The sequence below is a fragment of the Cryptotermes secundus genome, unplaced genomic scaffold (genome assembly GCF_002891405.2).
Source record: "Cryptotermes secundus unplaced genomic scaffold, Csec_1.0 scaffold3553, whole genome shotgun sequence".
Lineage (NCBI taxonomy): Eukaryota > Metazoa > Arthropoda > Insecta > Blattodea > Kalotermitidae > Cryptotermes > Cryptotermes secundus.
The window spans coordinates 1002-20689 of NW_019740729.1; the positions used below are offsets into that span (position 1 = coordinate 1002).

Here is a 19688-nt window from a genome sequence, read left to right on the forward strand (position 1 = left end):
GTAGTGTGGAGGAAGGGAAGAAGAAAGAACTACAATTAAATTGTTGCACTTAAGACGGAGTTTGTCTCATATATATTGTGTGAGTGTAACAGGATGCTTAAGTATAATATTGCAGTAATTGGTTAAAAATAAGCAGGAGTCTTTAAATATTACATTTGCTTATATTTTGTGGTTTCCAGAATTTTCATCTAATTGTAATGTGTTTAAATTTGTTTTTCAGCAACTGAAATCAGGTGTCAAGAGAAATCTAAGGGTGGTCTGTCATATGAAGTAATCCTGGCAGAGCCTGTGGCTGTGACTCCTCCCAAACGACCTTCCTCCCCCAGCAACAAGGTTTCAGTGGAGAACATCGAGGAGAAATTGAAAGCGGCTGAAGAGAGGAGATTGGTAATATTGTGCGGCATTAATCCTGCAGAAAAAATTGAAAATCTGTGATACAGACTTATATATTAACAACCTACCCATGATACATCTTGCATGTTCTTTTTGATTTTCATGTAAACTTGGGTTAATTAACACTAAGTGAATTCCATCCACTGCACACCAGTCTCTGCCTCATCTCCTTGGGCCTTCCAAGCAAACATTTCTCCATTTCATACAAAAATTATGTATACATTCCTTATTTCTCCCATCCTAGCCACATGCCCAGCTTGTCTTAGCCTCTTAGATTTTACAGTAAATTTCTGGATTTCTGGTAGGGACATATCTGGAATTCTCATTAAACCAGCAAAATTGATAAACCATTTTTTTAATGGATTCAGAATCAAGTTTGTAATGTTTGCTTCCCATGTTTTCCCTGCCTCCATAGCTGCGCTCCCATCATCAAGTCATGCAGGAGCCATTATGGTAGAGGCTAGGTGAATATTTGATAGCCATTATGTTGACATAATCATATATTTTGTTTTTCTTTCATTTACTTCTAATCCTAACTTCCCTACTTTTTCTTCAGTTTCCTTTGTATATCTTGATTATCTTTCCTCTGGATCTAGGTATTATGACCATGTCATCTGCATATGCACATATTCTTCCATATGTATAGAATTCTGCAGGCAGCAAACAGAAGCCATACAAAATAATGAGGGCATGTATCGCACATATAGCAAGTTACTGTAAATTCTTCCTTGTGCGAATCATGCCCTTGACAAAACGCCAAGCATATTCATAAGAGATGAATCCATATTCTCCTCAGAGAGGTTGTCACATAAAGACTATGACCAGAAGGGTTCAACCAAAAGAAAATCTCTGGTAATGAGCCTTGTGGGGCTTGGTGCCAGGGTGAAAATTGATTGGTGCTAAACCACCAGTCATGAAGTAACTCTGGCTCTGACTCTGGATTAGTTTGAGGGTTAGTTGCAGTCATGAGTTGAGGGTCAACAGTTGAAGATGAGTCATGATTTGGTGTATAGCCCACAATGATGTAAGTGAGAGCAGAAGAATCTTAATTGTGTTTGCAGCTGTTACTAGGCAACAGCAAGAGAATATATGGAAGACTTGGTGTGTGCTGTAGATGGAAATCTAGCACTGAATTAGCAAAAGTTACAACTATGTTTAGTTATGATTTACAGTTGTTAAGTAAATTGAATTATCTATCCAAGCTCTGTGACTATTCATTTAACATGTGACAATATGTTGATTTGACTTGCAGTGAGTTTTTGTACAAGTTTTTTCTCTTGTAACCAGCAGATTCACCAGCTTTGTGTAATGGGTACAGGGGACTGTTTCTCCGGGGAATAAAATGGTGGGGGTGTGAAGCTGACCACTTTCCTCCTTGTAGTGCTGAAGTAAAGAGTAATGGAGCTGTACCTCCACTTCTCCATACATCTTCATAGTGTGGTACCTAATTTATTAAACTAAGGGAGAAATTTATACAAAATTTTAGTCAGAAAAACGAGAGTGGAAAATACAGTGTGGAAGACCTAGCCGCATATGGGGAATACACTATTAAAATTGATCTAGGAGGTATAGGTTGTCATAGGCTGGATTCAACTAGCTGATTATAGGATTAGTATCATGGTGATAAATCTTCTGTATTTCATCAAAGAAGGAGAATTTCATAACCAAGTGAGTGAGCGAACGTTTTAAGAAATAACCATTGTAATGTAGTTTCTTACTCATATGTCTGTTCTGCGGGATCTTGAGGCCTGTGTATCAGAATGTAATTGCTATAAGCAGTTTTTGAATTGTATGTCTTCATGTTGAGACATTGTCTCTGCAGAAAGTTATGCCTTATGTTGTCTTATCTGTTGTGTTGTTACTGAACAGTATTCATGTGTGATATTTGTTTTCCTCATTCAGTCGTTGGAAGCAAACAGGATGGCTTTTTTGGCTGCCAAGATGTCAAAGATTGAGGAGGCATCAAAGAAGAGGGAGGAACAAGCAAATAATTTCATTTCACAAACGCGAGAAGCCCTAGAACAAAAGATGGAAGCGCACATTGAGAAACGAGAATCATTCATCAANCTTCTGGGATTTGGCACCGTGTATATGTGGTGTTAACCGACGTTTCGGAGGAACATATCGCCTCCATCTTCAGGGTAGAAGAAAAAGTATAAGAAATCTGCAAGCGACAAGACCGTGAGAACGGTAAAATCAGTCTGCTTTTACCGTTCTCACGGTCTTGTCGCTTGCAGATTTCTTATACTTTTTCTTCTACCCTGAAGATGGAGGCGATATGTTCCTCCGAAACGTCGGTTAACACCACATATACACGGTGCCAAATCCCAGAAGACTGCTTTCTTCATAGTCACCGCCGTGAAAGCCTCAAATCTTACTTAATTTTAACATGTTGTAATGGGACATGTGTTCCAAAATGATGAACCAGAAATTTAACAGTGAGTGTTTACTGTCAGATTCCTTGTTAATATTGTGACATGTTGCACAATGGATGACCCCCACCCCGCCAGCGGTGGCGGCATTGAGCGCTGTCACAGTTGTGGGATGGTCAGCATGTTAGTGACCAGAAATGGTGTTTGGATTGGTAATTGGATTTATTGAGCATTTATAACTACAAAGGATTATAACACATGCTAGTTTACACATTCTACAAGTCACTACTGTAAACACTAAGTCCTTTCATTCTGCTATGTCTTCGTTAGTCATTGCTTAGTAGCGGTGTCTTAACAATACAATTCAAGACTCTCAACTACTGACCCAGACTTCATACTGAACTCTCAACTCAACTTCAGCATGGACCATGTAGAAAGCACAGATTCCAAGAATTCTTCCATTATTGCAAATTTATTCGTTGCTGCAGAAATGTGTGTTGTCTAACTAGACCTTGAGGGGTGTAATGCGACATCACTTTATTACTCAACACCGTAACTACAGATCAACATAACTGTAACAAAATGTTGAACAAGTCGTGTCACAGTTGCTCCTTTCATATTAACAACTCTCACTGTACTGTAGAACTAACTGTTCATCTCTCCGTGCTAGCTAACCACTGTCTTCTTGTCAGCTCACACTGCCTTCCACTGTTCTCTGTCTCAGCAAAACACACACACTGCCATGCTCGGCCCTCAGCTGGCTTCTTATAATGTTGACTGTTGCCCTAGCAGGAGCAGGGTCCACTGTATGTCACAGCAAGGGAAGTGTTTACTGGCCTGTTACCCTAGCAGCGTCCGCTGTTAATCACAGCGGAGAAGTGTTGCCTAATGTAGCTCCTTGCTGTTGTATCACCGCAGGGAATGCGTGCATTATTGCGTCATGCTGAGTCCATGATTCCCAACATCTTCCCCACCCTAGTCAGTCCAAAGGAATGACCAGTTGCACTGGATGGCTGATTCTCATTGTGTTCATTGTCATGTCCATGAAAAGTTCCAGGTGTGTGTCTTGTTTGTTTTCTTTCGTTCTACAACTGCTCATTCACTCTCTATTTCTTACCAGTGGGGGCTCCAACACCACTAGTGGCCGGGTTCCCCCATACCCGGCTCTTACTCCGTATGCAGTCTCCTTTCCATTTCGGAGGGGGCTGACACCTCCACAACGGCCAATTCATCATTCTTTGTAACCCAACAGATGATCTGGCGCTTGCTTCCCGAACTGCAGTTCTCAAGCTTTCCTGACAAGCTCATCTGCTCCCCTCTCAATCTTCAGAAGCAGCTGCCATCTTGTGCCTGCATACTTTTTAAGTGCCAGCTGCCCTTCGGTTCCACCTGAAGTATTTCACCGAATGTCTGCCATCTCAGGGCTCCTCTTGCAACGTTGTTCCTAGTTTGGTTCTTACCAACAATGTGTCCCTTGTGCCGTGCCACTCCTGCACGGGGCGTCATTCTTCCATGTGCGATGACACATTTCTTCTGGCACCCATCCTGATTTTGGGTCTGTTCTTTCTTGAAGGCATCTCTCCTACTTCATGCCACTGTTGCACGGCGGGACACCTTCCTGCAAGCAGCAGGTGATACCCTCTGAGATCCACAACCTCCTTGGGTCAGTTCCTTTTGCACTCCACATCGCCCTGCAGCTTGCTACTTGCCCCTATGCCGCTTCTTATGTCTACTTGCCGGTTTCACTATGACGTTTTCTAAGGGGACCTCTTCCTTTTGGGCAACTTCAGATTTCGTATCTACTGAGGTCAGCTTATCCTCTTCTAGACATGCTCCCGTCGTGTCTTGGCAGGCCATCGTCTCTTCATCTGTTTCACATCTGATTTTCGCCACCATCTCCTTGTGGCTGGCGGCCATCTCTTCTCACCAGGCTTTCCTATCTGCTTCCAATTTTCCCAGCGTTTCTTCTTTGGCCTTTAGTTTCTCAATGCGCATCTTCCAATCTGTCAATCTTATAGTCAAGCTTCTCTCCTGTCAAGACGAGTCGGTTCTCTGTCTCCTGCTTGGCCTTCAGAAGTGCTCACTTTTCTGAGTCGATGTATTCAGTTGTGTATTCACTGTCTTCTAAATGATCCTGGAAATCGTTATCCAATGAAAGTAGTTGATCCAGGGTCTCTTGTTGACGGTCTCGGTAGTACTCATGATCCTCAAGTGTGGTGCTGGCGGTGGATGCCATAATAAATGTAGTGAACCTTGCCATGGAGTGCTTCCTTTTTAGCCTTCGGAGTTCGCTATCTGCCATGTCAAGTAGTTAGGGTATCTCCAAGTACAATCTTACAACCTGGTTGATCGTCTGTATGGGGTCTGTCAAAAGCCTGAAGTCGCAAATATTGACAGATCCAAGTTAAAGTCAGTGACCATGGGCATGTCTGTTTTCTCCTTTCCCTGGAAGTCTTGAAGTCTAAATTTATCGTATGTATCCCTCTCTTGGGTTTTGGCACCAGAAATTTCATGTAACAAGAACTCGAGGAGTGTATTGCGATGTCACTTTATTACTCAATGCCGTAATTATACCACAGAAAGTTGAGCAAGTCAGTTCACAGTCGCTCCTTTCGTATTAACTCTTACTATACTATAGAACTGTCTGTCTCTCCATGCTGGGTAACCACTGGCTTCTGTCAACATTCACTGTCTTCTGTCGGTGCACAGTGCCTTCTACTGCTGTCTGTCTTGGCGAAACACCCACTACCACGCTCGGTCATCAGCTGGCCTCTTATATTGTTGCCTGTTGCCCTATAGTCCATTCGCGGAGACCAGACAGCGTAAACAAAGCAACCCCCGTGTCGCCACAGCTGACAGCAAGGAGTGGACAAAGCGCACAGTTACTTGAGTGTACTCACTGCATTCGGATGCACGTTAACCTGCATTCAGACTGAAGAGTGAACTTTGGACGCCCCTGCAACGGTACATGCATCGTGTGATCGCTGCATGATTTCATTCAAGGAGCGAAGGAGATACCGCGTGCATTTGTTTATGAGGACATGTGCGTTATTACGTTGCGCTGAGTCCACGTTTCCCAACGTGTTTATGGCACCGTTTCCTAGCAGTGGGCGCATTGATTTGTAAAACTGTTCTGGCTTTCAGTTGTCATGCCACAATATTGTCCTCTGTCAAGTGATTAGATACGGTGTTGGGATTGGTAATCAGATTTGTTGGACTCTTACAACTTGTAACTAGAAGTAATTATAACTGTTTCACTAATTCACACACTTTACATTTCAATACAGCACTCACTGAGCCTTGTTCATACTGGGAAGGTTTACTTGTTAATGTGGGTATTAAAGGTAAATTGTAGCTTACTTCAGTTTAAGTTAACATTGAAATTCTTATCAGCACTTGAGGGTTTCCAGTGCATGATGTAAAATTTTGGATAAACACTATACTGTTGGAGATCTTCTGATTGTGATACTGTACCTTTTAAATTGTCATTAACAGTACAATGGTGATGGCATGACTTACGAGGGTGGGGCACTAGTTCGATTCAATGGAGTTGGCATTTGGTGTCATAGATCTTTGAACAGTACATAACCTTTATTTGGCAAATTTTCATGACAATAGAAAAAGATTAGGGTCATGTAAAAAATTGGTTAGGTGAAATATTTTAAGTTGAATTTTGAAATTTCTAGGAGATGTGTGAGATGTTCCATAAATCCTTTATAAATTCTATGTTAAACATTTTTGTCTTTATTTTCATACTTCCTGATATGAAATAAGAACTTTCTGGAAGTTACTAGGATATAAGTTGGGACATAACATCATACTTTTTAAGCCCCAAATTGTTTGCCGCTCTTGGAATTGTGGTTTGAAAGTATTAATTTTAGATAGAAATTAGATTGTCTGTCTTTGGTTATTCTAGATCTTTAGAATCCAATAAATACACTTTGCCATTGGTATTTCTAAATAAAGGGAAAATGAATTAGGCATTCTTGATCTGAAAGTTAAGTTAAATCTTCAGAGTTCAAATTCTTCATCAAACATGAAACCAAAGGTTTCACTCTTAATCATTCTCTGACTAAACTGGCATAAAATGGACATGTGAGCCTTGAGTTATCGATATTGAATCGAGAAAAAGTCTTTATCTTGATTTGAATATTGATTTCTCAGTTTAAAACATTAGGAAATTCTAGATAACTTTGTTTGCTTTGTGTAGTAGCATACAAACTTCTCCATCCCTCATAATTGGATGGTTGCAATGTTAGCATGAATCAGCTTGTCAGCAGAATCTGTGTCTGCCTGTTTCTGTCTGTAAAGAAAAGAAACACGACACTGGAATTTATTTTTTAAGTACAGTGATTTATCAACAATTTTCACAAAAAATCTGATAAAATGTATAATTAGAGCTCTTTTGCATCGTAAGAGATTGGCTGTTATAAATTGAGATGCAGTAAAAAATTTACCTTTAGAGAAACTTCTCATTCTTCTGTTAATTATCAGAACTTTGAAAAAATCTTATTTTTAACTGGATACAGTCATTCTCATATATGCATACTATAAATCCCACGTCTGTTTTAGTCTTGATTTAAGAAGGTTTTTATCCAGATATGTGGAGCATTGCAGGTGTTCTAAAATTCATTGAATCTTGAAGTTTATTAGGACTTGTCAGTATTTTTATACATGGTAAGTTGATATTTAGTGTAACACTTCTATAATGCCATTAGTTTTGTTATATGAATACAACTAAAAATTGCTTTTAATGGAAACAAAGTACTCTTGTTAAATTTTGAAGGGGAGGGCTTCTGTATCAAGCTTTCAATTTAATGACTGTAATTAATAAACTATTCAAGATAGGCATGTGTTATTTGGTATGAAAGCAGATTGAAATCATACCTACAAATTCAGTATGAAATTTTATTTGTAAGTCAATAGTTAAAAACATGGGGAGAGTGTGAAACTTTGAACTTATATTTGACCATGTTAATGTGGACAAAATCTCCACCTCTGCCAATGCTGCTGCTGAGTTTAACATGCTGTATTTGCAGTTGCAAGGGATGAAAAATTCTAACTTCATTAGAATTTTAATGTATGACCATTTGTGCATGAGTCTAGCATGCTAACCCAGGAGCTAAATTGCATTTTACTGTTGTTATAATTTTCCATTCTCTAAACATGACACTAACAGCTCATTGTGTCATGGACTGCAAATCTCTGCTATAAGGAAGTGGCTATATGAATACCTCCCAGACATGTTTTCTTTTCTTTTTCCCCAGAAAGTGGCCCTGTGTCAAAATGTTGTTTCAAAGTATGAATATATTTTTTCTAGTAGCAAAAATGTGCTTGTATGGAGGGTTTTTCATGGGTTGAGGTGATGAACTTTATTAAAAAGCATTTCTTATTTTTATTTCTCCAGTTCAGTGTTTATACATAAATACATTCTGTAGTGAATATTAAGCAACATATTTGTATGTTATGTGTGTCTGAAGATTTGTGTATACCACTTTCTTCTAGCTTTGTTCACATATTCAGACTGGCCTCCCAATTCAGTGTGTACTGGTGTTCTCACCTTAGGGTTAACACTTTGGGGGCTGGTGATTTAAATATTTAAATCACCCTGGGACCTACATTTTTAGACCTACTACCCTAACTTGTGCAATATTCACTTTAAAAGTTAATATAAAATATCCTAATTAATTTTATGAACTAAAATTTTTGGAGAACACTTACCAGTGTTCCTAGAAGTGCTTGATAGTGTGATATTTCTGGAAACATTCCCCTTTGTGAAGTGGCATTACACAGAACTTGCACATGTAGCCAGTCATACTCATTTTCTTGTGTACTTTGCAAACATGGTATTGCCTAGAAGGCTGCTTCCCCTTGGCATGTTCAGTCTTCACATTTTTCATGAGGGTATGTTTCCACATATCCCCTGAGAGTCACCCAGGGGGGTCCACGTGAGGTCTGCGCGGGGTGGGAGTTGGTGGACCCAGTCACACTAAGCCTGTGTCTGCTGCCGCCCAGGCTTTTGCCACATTCAGCAGAAATGCTTTGTATTTCAATTTTGAATGAGGGTTTAGATTTTTGAAAACCAAAAATGAATTGAAAATGGCACAATTTATAAGCCACAAGGCAACTTTCTTTGTCCACTTTACTGTTTTCCAAGGAAGAGAATAATTGGCCAAATACTGATCGGCTCTATCAACTTCCTTCATGAACATATACTCAGAAATAGAAACAGGCTTCTTTACCTGTCCATGTCTCCTTTGAACATCAACCATGCTTGAATTGTGAATTGTGGATTTGGGTCCAGTGGAATTTGCTTCACCCCAGGATTTCCAGTAAACAGTCCCAAAGCAGGCATTTTGTCTACTTTTCCCCATGTGGTTGTCCCCGCAATGTTGCTACTGTCACTTTCACTGTCTGTGGCCACAATTTTTTGTTCACCCCTGCCACACTCACTATCAGATTGTGAGTCGCTATCACTAGCAGACTCGCAAGGGACGTCAGATAGCTCATTGGAGAACAAGTCAGATATTTCTTGTTCTCCGAGAAAATATTTATTAATTAAGTTAATTAAAATATTAAATATTTCTGACCTTGATCCATTTTGCACTAGTAACTTCCTCCCTGGTGCATGCAGCTGGAAGATGAACAAAGGCATTTTCTTTTGGAGTGGGAAAGGAAAACAGTTGGGTCATAAACAGCGGCATCATGTTACTGACTACGAAGCAAACATTCAAGAGGTCTATCACGCACCAGTCATGCGTCTGCCTGGCGCCAGTGCATAACGTGTCCTAAAATCATAATAATATGCCACTGGTCCGCCACGTTTAGAAGCACTGACTATAAAAATATGCCACTGGTCCGCAAAGTGTTAAGTTCTTAAATCATTAGGCTTATTGCTCGCATCTGTAGTTTTTATATGAGATCATGGCATAGTTTGTGGTCACGGGTATGACTTTGACTTTTACCTTTACTTTGTTAATTAGTTTTCAACTATCAGTCATCACTTTTCTTTTTATTATACTTATATACAATTCAGGGTTTTCAATTAGACTTTTGAAGTATAGCATCAAAATCTGGTAACATTTTCTGATCTCTCCTAATCCAGTTACTGCTATAAAAGAGTTCCTGTGCACTAATTTTGGTTCATGGCTCCGTATATTGTAACACATGATGTTGGGAAATTTCCTTGCTAATTGTATATTCAGTTTGTAGTTGTATGTATTTTTTTTTCTTATAGCGAGAGAGTGTGGAGAAGACGAGACTGTCACTAGAAATGCAGGCAAATGAAGTGAGAAATGCAGTTGAGGAGAAGCTCAAAACAGCAGCTGCTCAGCGAGATGAGAATATTAAAAAAATGTTGGATAGGCTTAAGGAACATGTGAGTTAGCAACATACTGTAACAGTTCTTGATTTTATAGAAGGGTCTGAAAAGTGTAGAACAGAATTGTTTGAGATGTATGCAGGTTTGTAATGAACAGAGCCTGGATTTTGATGACATCTCATCTTTTTTTCCTTGTATCCTGTGCGTTGCTCTAAAATATATACGTCTCGGATATGAGCTGCTGGTTACAGAAATGTAAATTTTATATGTAATTTTTTTGTCATATTTTGACACTTAGGTTTAAGGTCATTTTTTGGGTAACTTTTTGGTAAATTTTTGGACTTTTAAGAGTATTTCTTGTCATTTTTGGCCATTTTAGGGAATTTTTCTTCATATGTTTTCTGAAATGTGAATAATATGGAAGAGGAGTGTTCTTTCTCTTTCTCCTTTAGGTCATTTTTCTGGATTTTTCGGTCATTTTTTAAATATTTTCAGGTCATCAAAATCAGGGCCCTGCATATTACATTGTTGGGTCATATTTTAGGTCATTTTTCTGGATTTTTTCGGTCGTTTTTTAAATATTTTCAGGTCATAAAAATCCGGGACCTGGTAATGAAGCATGCCATAATTGCATTATGCTTGGTTCTTGTTTGAGGGATATACTTGCTGGATTTGCATTGTATGCCTCTCAGTCTAGTCACTGGCTTTACATAATGCTGATATCTGTCATGTCTCCATCAATTCATACTATATTGCATTTAATGAAGTTGATATGGGAAACTGTTAATGCCTCTTTTTATAGAATGTCAACTAGATTTCTCTGTCCACAGGTGTATTTGTGGTTCTTTTATGATCTCATGAGGTTCTGGGCTTTTCATACTCATTTAATTCATTTCAACCATACTTCAACCATGCATTCACTTTATTTTGCTTCCAAATTTAGTTTCATATGAACAATGTATGATTCATGTGAGGATGACTTCTTACATTCCATGTACTTTATCACGTCCACTTCTTTTTTATCTTAGGTCGTTTATTGAAAGAATCTGTTCAAGGTCCTTTGTCACTTTCCATAACAAGCTTATTTTTTATGGTGAGGAGTGATTGGTCCCATGCCTAACCCCTAAACTGGTGGACCACCTCTTGTGGGCAGTCCACAGCCTCTTATTCAATATATTGGCAGCTACCCACCTTATCAGGAACCCATCTCCCCAATCTTCAACCTGAGGATGCCCCATGCCATAGTGACAAGGGGCTGACCTGACATGACATGAGATCATAAGTGGAGCCATGTATGTACATATTTTAAGACCCTTTTATAAACCATGAATTTGATTTGTGTTATGACACAAGCTTCATTTTTTGTTTATATGTGTGTGTGCACTGCTTGCTAGAAGAAGCTTAACAGTTCTTAACCTTACATTATGCTAAATTATACATTTAGTGCATTCATTTCATATGCCCACATTTAATGCTAGCTGTAATTTATGTTTAAGCTAAATTAAGTTTCATGCAAAATGGGACTTTGTGAAAAGTGGTGTGCATTCAAGTCTACATTTGGACATTGAATAAGAATTGATTGCTCCTAGTAGAAGAATGGATAGTGCATGGAAGATTTACCCAAACTGGTTAATTTCTTATTTCACAAGTATAAGATACTTCAGTTTTTGTGAGGAATGTTTGGGGAAAATCATAATAGATGTGGTAAAGTACTCTGTGAATAGACCAAGTTTTCGCAATGTGGGTTAGAATAAACAAGACAATTTAAAGAAGCAATGACCCCTGAAAGTTGTGGTGTGATATGTAATGCTAATACTACTGTTCAGGGTTTAAATTTACACTTCAGATTGAGATCAGGAAAAATAAGCTGCATAGTATTGTGAAGAAGATGGTTGTATGAGAGAAAAGAGTGCTTTACATTTCTTTCTGTATCATTTAGAAACTCAATGCTAAAGAACAACATAGCATCTTACTTGAAGTTTTTCTTCAATATTGTTAGTAGTAGGCGTGATGTGAACCTGAGTCCCTTGTTAACTGTAGCCTCAAATAGACGCCTTCTACAGACCTGGGACCCATCGAGCACAGACTTTCCTATAGCCCAAGCTTTCGGGCTATTGTGTCCATAGTCACATGCCTGTCATCTTGAATGATCTCATCCACTCTTTCCTTGTTGCATTCAGTTGAGGCTGTTCGAGGACCACAGCTCCAAGGCTCATCTTTGATGCTGGTGTTCCCATCTTTAAAATGTTTCACCCATCTTCGAACACTGCTCGCACCTATGCACACACTTCCATAAGCACGCTGAAGTCTCTGGTGAATATCTGCAGTAGGGATTTCCTCTTTCACAAGAAATTCGATGACAGCCCGCTGGCGAAATGACATATCATTGTTGGCCATTTTGTTAGGAGTGATACTGGTCATGTGATGCAAGCTATTGATGTCACAAGACACTCAAGGTTAACACAACAGCTGGTTCCAACTACCACCATACTCTCTTTCGTCTGCTGTTCCCAGGTTCCATGCAAAAATGTTGCTCATAACTTTCGGTACGACCTTTGTGTAACATATTTATTGCTGTTAGAATGAATTACAGATGATCAGGGAAGCAGAGTGTGCCTGATGAATACTGGCAAAATGTCCTTCATAGCGGACTAGCCTGAGCTGGTGATAACCTTCTTCCTTGCAACAGCCCGGTGATTGCAAACCTGCAAGATTCTGGGTGAAGCTCTTGCAGTAGCAGGCTAGCCAGTGCTAGTTGTGGCAAGGCTGGCTGGCCTGTTGAGCACTGGCGATCCCTGACAGTCGGCTGCTGGTGCTTGCTACTAGTAAACCCACGGGTTTAAAGCTAAATTGAGAATTTAAAATATTAAAACAATCGACGAGTCAATATTAATAAAGATTTTAAACATAATTGACAAAACCGACAAGGGGAGTTCTGGAATATTGGGTGCCGATTGACGACAGAGCAATGAACAATTGTAAATCTGGAGTTTAAATGTTAATATTGAGTGCAGTGTGACAGCTACGTGAAGTAAAATACACCTGATGATGGCCGGTTGTGGCTGAATCATGTAGTGTGAAAGAAGGGGACAAGAACTACAATAGTGTTGCATTTACGACGGAGTTTGTATTATACATATAGAAGTGTGGAATGTAACAAGATGCTTAAATAGAATATAGGTTTCTGCAAATATGTGTAGGGCATCTCTGCTTCACCTTCCTCTAGAGGACTGGTTGAGAAAGGGTTGTAGTATGGTACAACTAGTTTTGAATGGGGTGTGTTGCTGTTTAAATGTGCACAATTCCGTGAAAGTAGGATTTTGGCAGAGTAATTTTCCTAATGCAATGGCACATCCTCTTAGCAAAGTTCCATTATGCTTGAACAAGAACATGAAGCATTGTTGCGTGTGTGTGTTGAGTGGTGAGTGTGTCCACTGGACAGGAGGAGCAGGTGCAGCGGGTTCGGGCAGGAATGCTCGAGAAGATGAACCAGTTGGAGTCTCAGATTCAGAGTAAGCTGGAGTTGGCACAGACAAGACGTGAGCAGCTCGAGCAGGAGCAACTTGAGAAGCTGCGTAGTCATGTGAGTAATGACCCACCCTACCTTTGTACCTCACTTTCTGCAACCACACAATAATTGACTGTATCACTCAGTACTGGTCCTCCAGGTTGGGTGTTAGGCATGAGGCTCACAACCTCATCCTGTAAAAAGAATTTTGTTCAGAAACCTAACAACCACCCTCGGGTTATCATGCGTGGGTCCATTCCTATGGCAGCATGCATTGGATGTGGAGACTGGTTGTAGAGGAGGCCAAGGCTAACCCAGAGCTCTAGTGCCGAGTGGTACGTAGGTAGGTAGGTAGGTAGGTATGTATCACTCAGCACTGCCATTGGCAGGCAGACAATAAACATTGTGTTATTGCTGCTGGTAATATGTGGGTATGGCTGTGCCATAGCTGAAGTGGTTAGTCGCTGGCTCCCTACTGTGGTGGCCCGGGTTCAATCCTGGGTCTGGTCAAGTGGGATTTGTGATGGACAAAGTGGCGCTGGGGCAGGTTTTCTCCGAGTACTTCGGTTTCCCCTGCCAATCTTCATTCCACCATTTGCTCCACATTCGCCCTCACCTGTCATCAGTGGCTGGTACAATAGGCCGGAAGTGGCCGCAGTACAAGGGACTTAGTACCACCCCGCTAGCAATAAAAAAATGTGTGGATATAGTACTGCAACTGCATCAATTATGGACACCGGTGGAGATTTCACCAAGGTGAGTAGGAATTCTTTGGAGCTTCCAGAATGAAGCTGTAAGTTGGTAATATAGGACTCTCATTTCAATTGCTGGGAAGCATGTGAACCAGAAACAGAAAGCTGTAAATGCCCGGCACAGTAATGGTATGTAGTCCTGCATAAAAGAATGAAATTCACTTCCGTGTGTCATCCAGTACTTACGAGAGCATACTGAGCAGCATGAAAAATCGTGATATGTTGGTCAGAATAATAAAAGAAAAAGGATTGAGGAAAAGTAAATGTCACATTAGCATATTGAAATGCATCTCTTTAGAGAATGTTATGCAGGAATTTTAATGCCTGTTTTACAAGGTATCCAGAATACAGAGATCAGGTGAAACACTTTGTTATATGGTATTGGTTATTCTTTTTGCTGATGCGTTATATGGTGTTGCACTGTAGTTGAGTATGTTGCATGTGGTACGACATTATGTACCGGAACAGCAAAAGGCTAGCAGAGGTTGAACAGACTATCCAAAATCATTTGAAGAGACTGAGAAGAAAGCTGGCACAAGTGTCAAGGAATGGCCAAAAAATTGCAAGTCAGGATCGTGTGAAAGAGAATGTTCTGAAACAAGTATGTCTCTGTTCCAATGAGGATTTAATTTGCATGTTTGCTTACTGCATTTATATTTCCTGTCTTTATGCATGTGTAGATCACATTTCAGTGAATGTACCACTTTGTTAAGAATTGTTTGTATTGTTCATTGAACTGTAACTTTTATACTGGTTACATATAAATGCCTAAGACTAGCTGGGATGGCCTGTGAGAAAGGTATGGAAGTAGTTATGTGATTATTTGCCAGGTTATATCATGACCTGTGCCAGGTACAAATTTCTATTGCTGCCATGAAATCATGGTTTATATAAGAGTAGATCATTCTAGGGGTCATCTGAGGAAAGTAATTAGAGGTAGGAATTGTTTCTCTTGAGGGTTCCCTCTTTTTGAGACATTCCACGTACAGTAAATCTTCATTATTCTTAACCCTTTATAATTTTGGCTGTCATTTTTTCCTCCTTAAAGGTAAAATTATCCTTGGGTTTAATTAATTAACCGTTCAGCGTGGTTTGACGTGTATGTGTCGTTAGGTATTTAAATCGTCTGCGGGGGTTCGACGTCTATGTTTCGTCCAGCTGCACACCTATATTATAACGCCCATAGTAATTGATGATTTTGCTGTAGATTGTTAGATTTTTCGCTGGCCTGTTGTCAGGAGAACCATATATAATGAGACACGAGTTTAGCTGCGCTAATTCATCATTACATATGCCTGTCTTGCAGCAAATTTCCTGTTACTCTTGGAAGAGGTTTCCTCATTCAAACTGTTATGAATGGCGTGTTTACTTTACTGTGAAGTTATAAACAGCAGAGGTGATATGTGCTGTGTTTATAATATCATATTGCCCTGAGCTGGCCACACTAACACACTCAATTGGAATTCTTAGAAGAGGGATGTCCAAAAATTTATTCTTGCAAGATTGATTGATTTTGCACAGTACATAGCAGCCAATTCTTAGAATAACGTCACGAATTAAGGCAGAACACTGTGGTCACCCCCTGTGACGATACGGGTGTGTGTGGGGGGGAAAAGAACTCATTCCTTCATGTATTATCGCTCCAGTTGACTCCATTTTATTGTACTGACCTTGGTGGTCGTTTCGAGGGATGACCATAAATATTTTTTTTGAGCCAGCTAAGCTCTGCTTTCGTGCACTACATACCAGCCAGTTCTTAGAATAACTTCATGAATTCTGTGGTCACCCCTACGACATCTTAGAATATGAAACGCAGAAGCACCAACCCCTTGTTATGATAACATAAAGATTGAATTTACTGCAGCTAATCTGGCAAGCAGTACGACTCACGGAGAGACATTTCCTCTTGTATTCCCCCCACGAGGAAGAAGGCAAGGCCGCACAGAAGATGTGTGGTTAAAAAAAAAGGGCCAAAGAAAAGATACGCAGTATTGGTGTGGTGAATGTGAGTCAGCGTTGTGTTTAGAAGAATGCTTCAAGGCGTCACCTGATTCCATTGCCGAGATACTGGGCGCTCATATTATAATGTAAGGTTATAAAACCACCTTTTTAGTGAACGTTTCATGTTTCTATCTCATATAATTTAAGAACAATGATGAATAAATCATTTTCGAGCAAAATTTAAATGGACGGCTGAATATATTACCGCCGGAGAGACACGGCAGCGGAATTTAAATGACCGCACGAAAGGGTTAAGCTCTATTCCGTTAAGACTAGATTGAGGTGAGTGGTCAGATTCATGTCCCTGTGGAATCAGTCATGTGTACCCATTGTATAGGAGGCTGGGTGAGCCCCAGAGTCATTCTGGGTGTTATGGAGATGATAAAATCTTTTGTCCATATTTTGTTTGTGCTGAACAAATTTATTCTAAACAAGATTTAATGTTACATTTCACAGTTTCTGTTGCCTTGGATAAGTATTGAAATGAATGTATAGCATCTAATTTGTACATAAAATGATAGTTTCCTGCTTTTGAAAATAATTCTGGCATGGTAATGTTTGTCTCTATATTTGTTTAATTAAGCACCATGCCTTGAATATCTGTGGCAAGTGGAGATACAGGTCCACACATTCATAACCTCAGTAATGGGTGGATGTGACTGGGCACCTTCATGCCTTTGGTTCTATACCCCTGGGTAAAGAGCCAGTCTGGATGCTGTACAGAAGATGAAGTATTTTGGCCTTGCCAGGAAGGAAGCCCTGATGCCTTGGCCATCCAGGCTGTAGCCTATCACTATACTGATTGAGCTGTCCTGGCTCAAAATAAAAAAGGGACATGTTCCATAATTCATACTTGTTACTAATGCTGATTAGCCATTACTCCTGTTCTGTGTTAGTGAGGTTTTATTGTATTGTGTGGTTGGGCATTAAGAGCCTTGAGATTGACTACCAGGCAGCAGTGAATTGTCAAAAACAAATTTCCATTGTTAGTGCACTGGAGGATTAGGTACAATATTCCAACAGGAAAAAGTTACACAGATGTGTGCAATGACTGGAGAAGGTTTTGTCGCTTTGTTGCCTTTGACATCGTTCAGAATAATGGCTGGTCATTAACATAAGGGAAGACAGTACAGAGGATACACAGGGAAAGCAGTGTGTATGGCGGTAATGTGGAAGTAATAACAATTATTGAAATTTATGAAGTATGTCAGTATTTGTTTTGTATGTGGTAGCCAAATCATGCAACAATGACTACTATAATTGGTCATGTGACAGAAAGAAATGTATCTGTTGGTCATGCACGAAACAGATAATGGCCGTTTTGATGCTGTTGCAAATTTAAAAAATTAATGCAAGATATTGCATATGTTTTCTTTGTAATATACTCATAAAATTGACCTGAGCTACGTTACCTTGGAAATAAAAAAACAGGCCGCTGTTAGTTGCAGAATTTCACACAACAGTGAAATCTGACCAGTAAAACCAGTTTTGAGAAAATCTTTTTGCATTTTGGCCCCTAGTGTGTGTACTATTATTTACCTGAAGATTTATCACCTGTTCAGGTTTATTAAGGGATGTGTTGTCCCTAAGTTACTGGAATTTAATTTTTGAGAAAACTTCTGTTTTGAGATTTGGGTCTCATCTGAAGGCCACCTGTTGGAGTTGCAGTGTTCAGACTCAGTGGGCACTGACCTGGCATGGATAAAACTCCCGAGTCCATGTCAATAAAATTGCCCCCCCCCGCCCACACACACACACACACATGCACACCATATGTGTAGTACATGAGAAAGTAGTTAGTTATTGGAGAGGGTGGGTTTCACCATGCACTTAGACCAGTATTTGTCCATTGGGCTTCCCTCTATGATATTCTACCAGTCTCTATACCCTACCGATATTGGTGCGTACCATCAGTCCCGACCGAGCCAGCGAGTTCGGCCTCTACTGGCTTGGCGGTATCTATAATGCTTCCCCCATCTATCAGAGGGGTTAGAGACTACTGTTGGGCAGGAAACGTTCTTGAATTTGGCTCAGTGATCTTTGAAGATATGAGGTTCTTTTACGTGCCGTAAAGCTACGACACGGGACCCACAGCTTAAAGTCCCTCCTGGAGGACTTGTTCCCTGAATTTTTTCACCCTTAAAAATTCCACGACCTCCGCCGGGTTTGAACCCGCGTACTATGAGTCATGAGGTGGGAACGTTACCTCTAGACTACGGAGGCCGCTTACATGAGAAAGCAAAAAGAGGTGTTCAGTAATTCAGACAAAGTTTGCTTTTTACAAGCAAGTTTATCCCCCCTCCCCCAGGCCATCAATTTTTTTTTCTTTATTTTTTTTTTAATTCACTTAGTGGGTGGTGGAGTCCAACTGGGTCCACTTGGCATGGTGACCAGTAATTGGCCTATTGTAGCTTGCCCCGAGTGATTATGATGATGAAGAATTTGGTGGAATGAAGATTGGCAGGGGAAACCGAAGTACTTGGAGAAAACCCGCCCCAGCGCCACTTTCTCCACCACAAATCCCACTTGACCAGAACCGGGATCGGACCTGGGCTGCCGCGGTGGGAAGCCAGGAACTAACCGCTTGAGCTATGGTGCAGACTTTCCAAGCCATTAAGATAGAAGCATACTGTTTTGTCAAGTTTAGTGTCTTACTATAAATGAGCTATTTAGTTCTTTTTGATGAAGTTTGGTTTTAAGAATTGTTCTTGAATTTACAATAGGTTTTATGCTAGTAAATAATAGAAGTGTTCATATTTTGTCCTTAAAACCAATTCTATTTTAATCTTATTTGCTCTTTTCTGCCCCACCTCCTTCATGATTTACAGTGTTATAAAACAGTTGTCTTCTCCTGCAGGAACGCCGGGCTGAGATGGTGCGACAGAATAAGGAGCGTCTATCAAGTGAGAATGATGAGCAGCAGACTGCTTCTTCAGGCTAGTTGGACATGCAGTTATGGAGCTGACTCTGCCCAGCCCCTACTTCCCTTCTGAGCAAGGAACAAAGCTTGTTGGCAACTGGATTTGGAATTAGTTAACATGGAGACACACCCTTGATAAACGGTCAGTTGACAAGTTATGCAACTGTAAAGAAAGCTGTGTTTCTCCATGACATGCCGAGCTGAAGCACGCTGGTTGGTATGCAGCAATAGGCAACTCTCAGCAGCATTGCCAAGTAACGCCTCTAGAAACTCCACTTTCCCTACTGTTGCATAATCTCGTTTCCACTGTTGAGTAACTTGTCAATGGACCGTTTATTAAGTGTCTGACTTTGTGGTACTTACTTACTCATGGAGCTGAGCCCTTCTGGAGGAGCCGCCAAATCTGCAGCTACTCAAGAAT

At 40.3% G+C, this 19688-nt stretch overlaps 1 protein-coding gene across 1 annotated transcript; it reads left to right on the forward strand.

The window, feature by feature from the left end:
• Nucleotides 1–209: 209 nt before the first annotated feature.
• On the forward strand, nt 210–19411 carry LOC111872635 (stathmin; the record flags this gene model as incomplete). The annotated part of the gene is made up of 6 exons (XM_023866719.1): nt 210–387; nt 2296–2478; nt 5270–5278; nt 10003–10143; nt 13529–13669; nt 19205–19411. Coding segments are annotated over 6 exons (736 nt in total), but the record flags the coding sequence as incomplete, so codon positions are not given.
• Between the last annotated feature and the right edge of the window lie 277 nt (nt 19412–19688).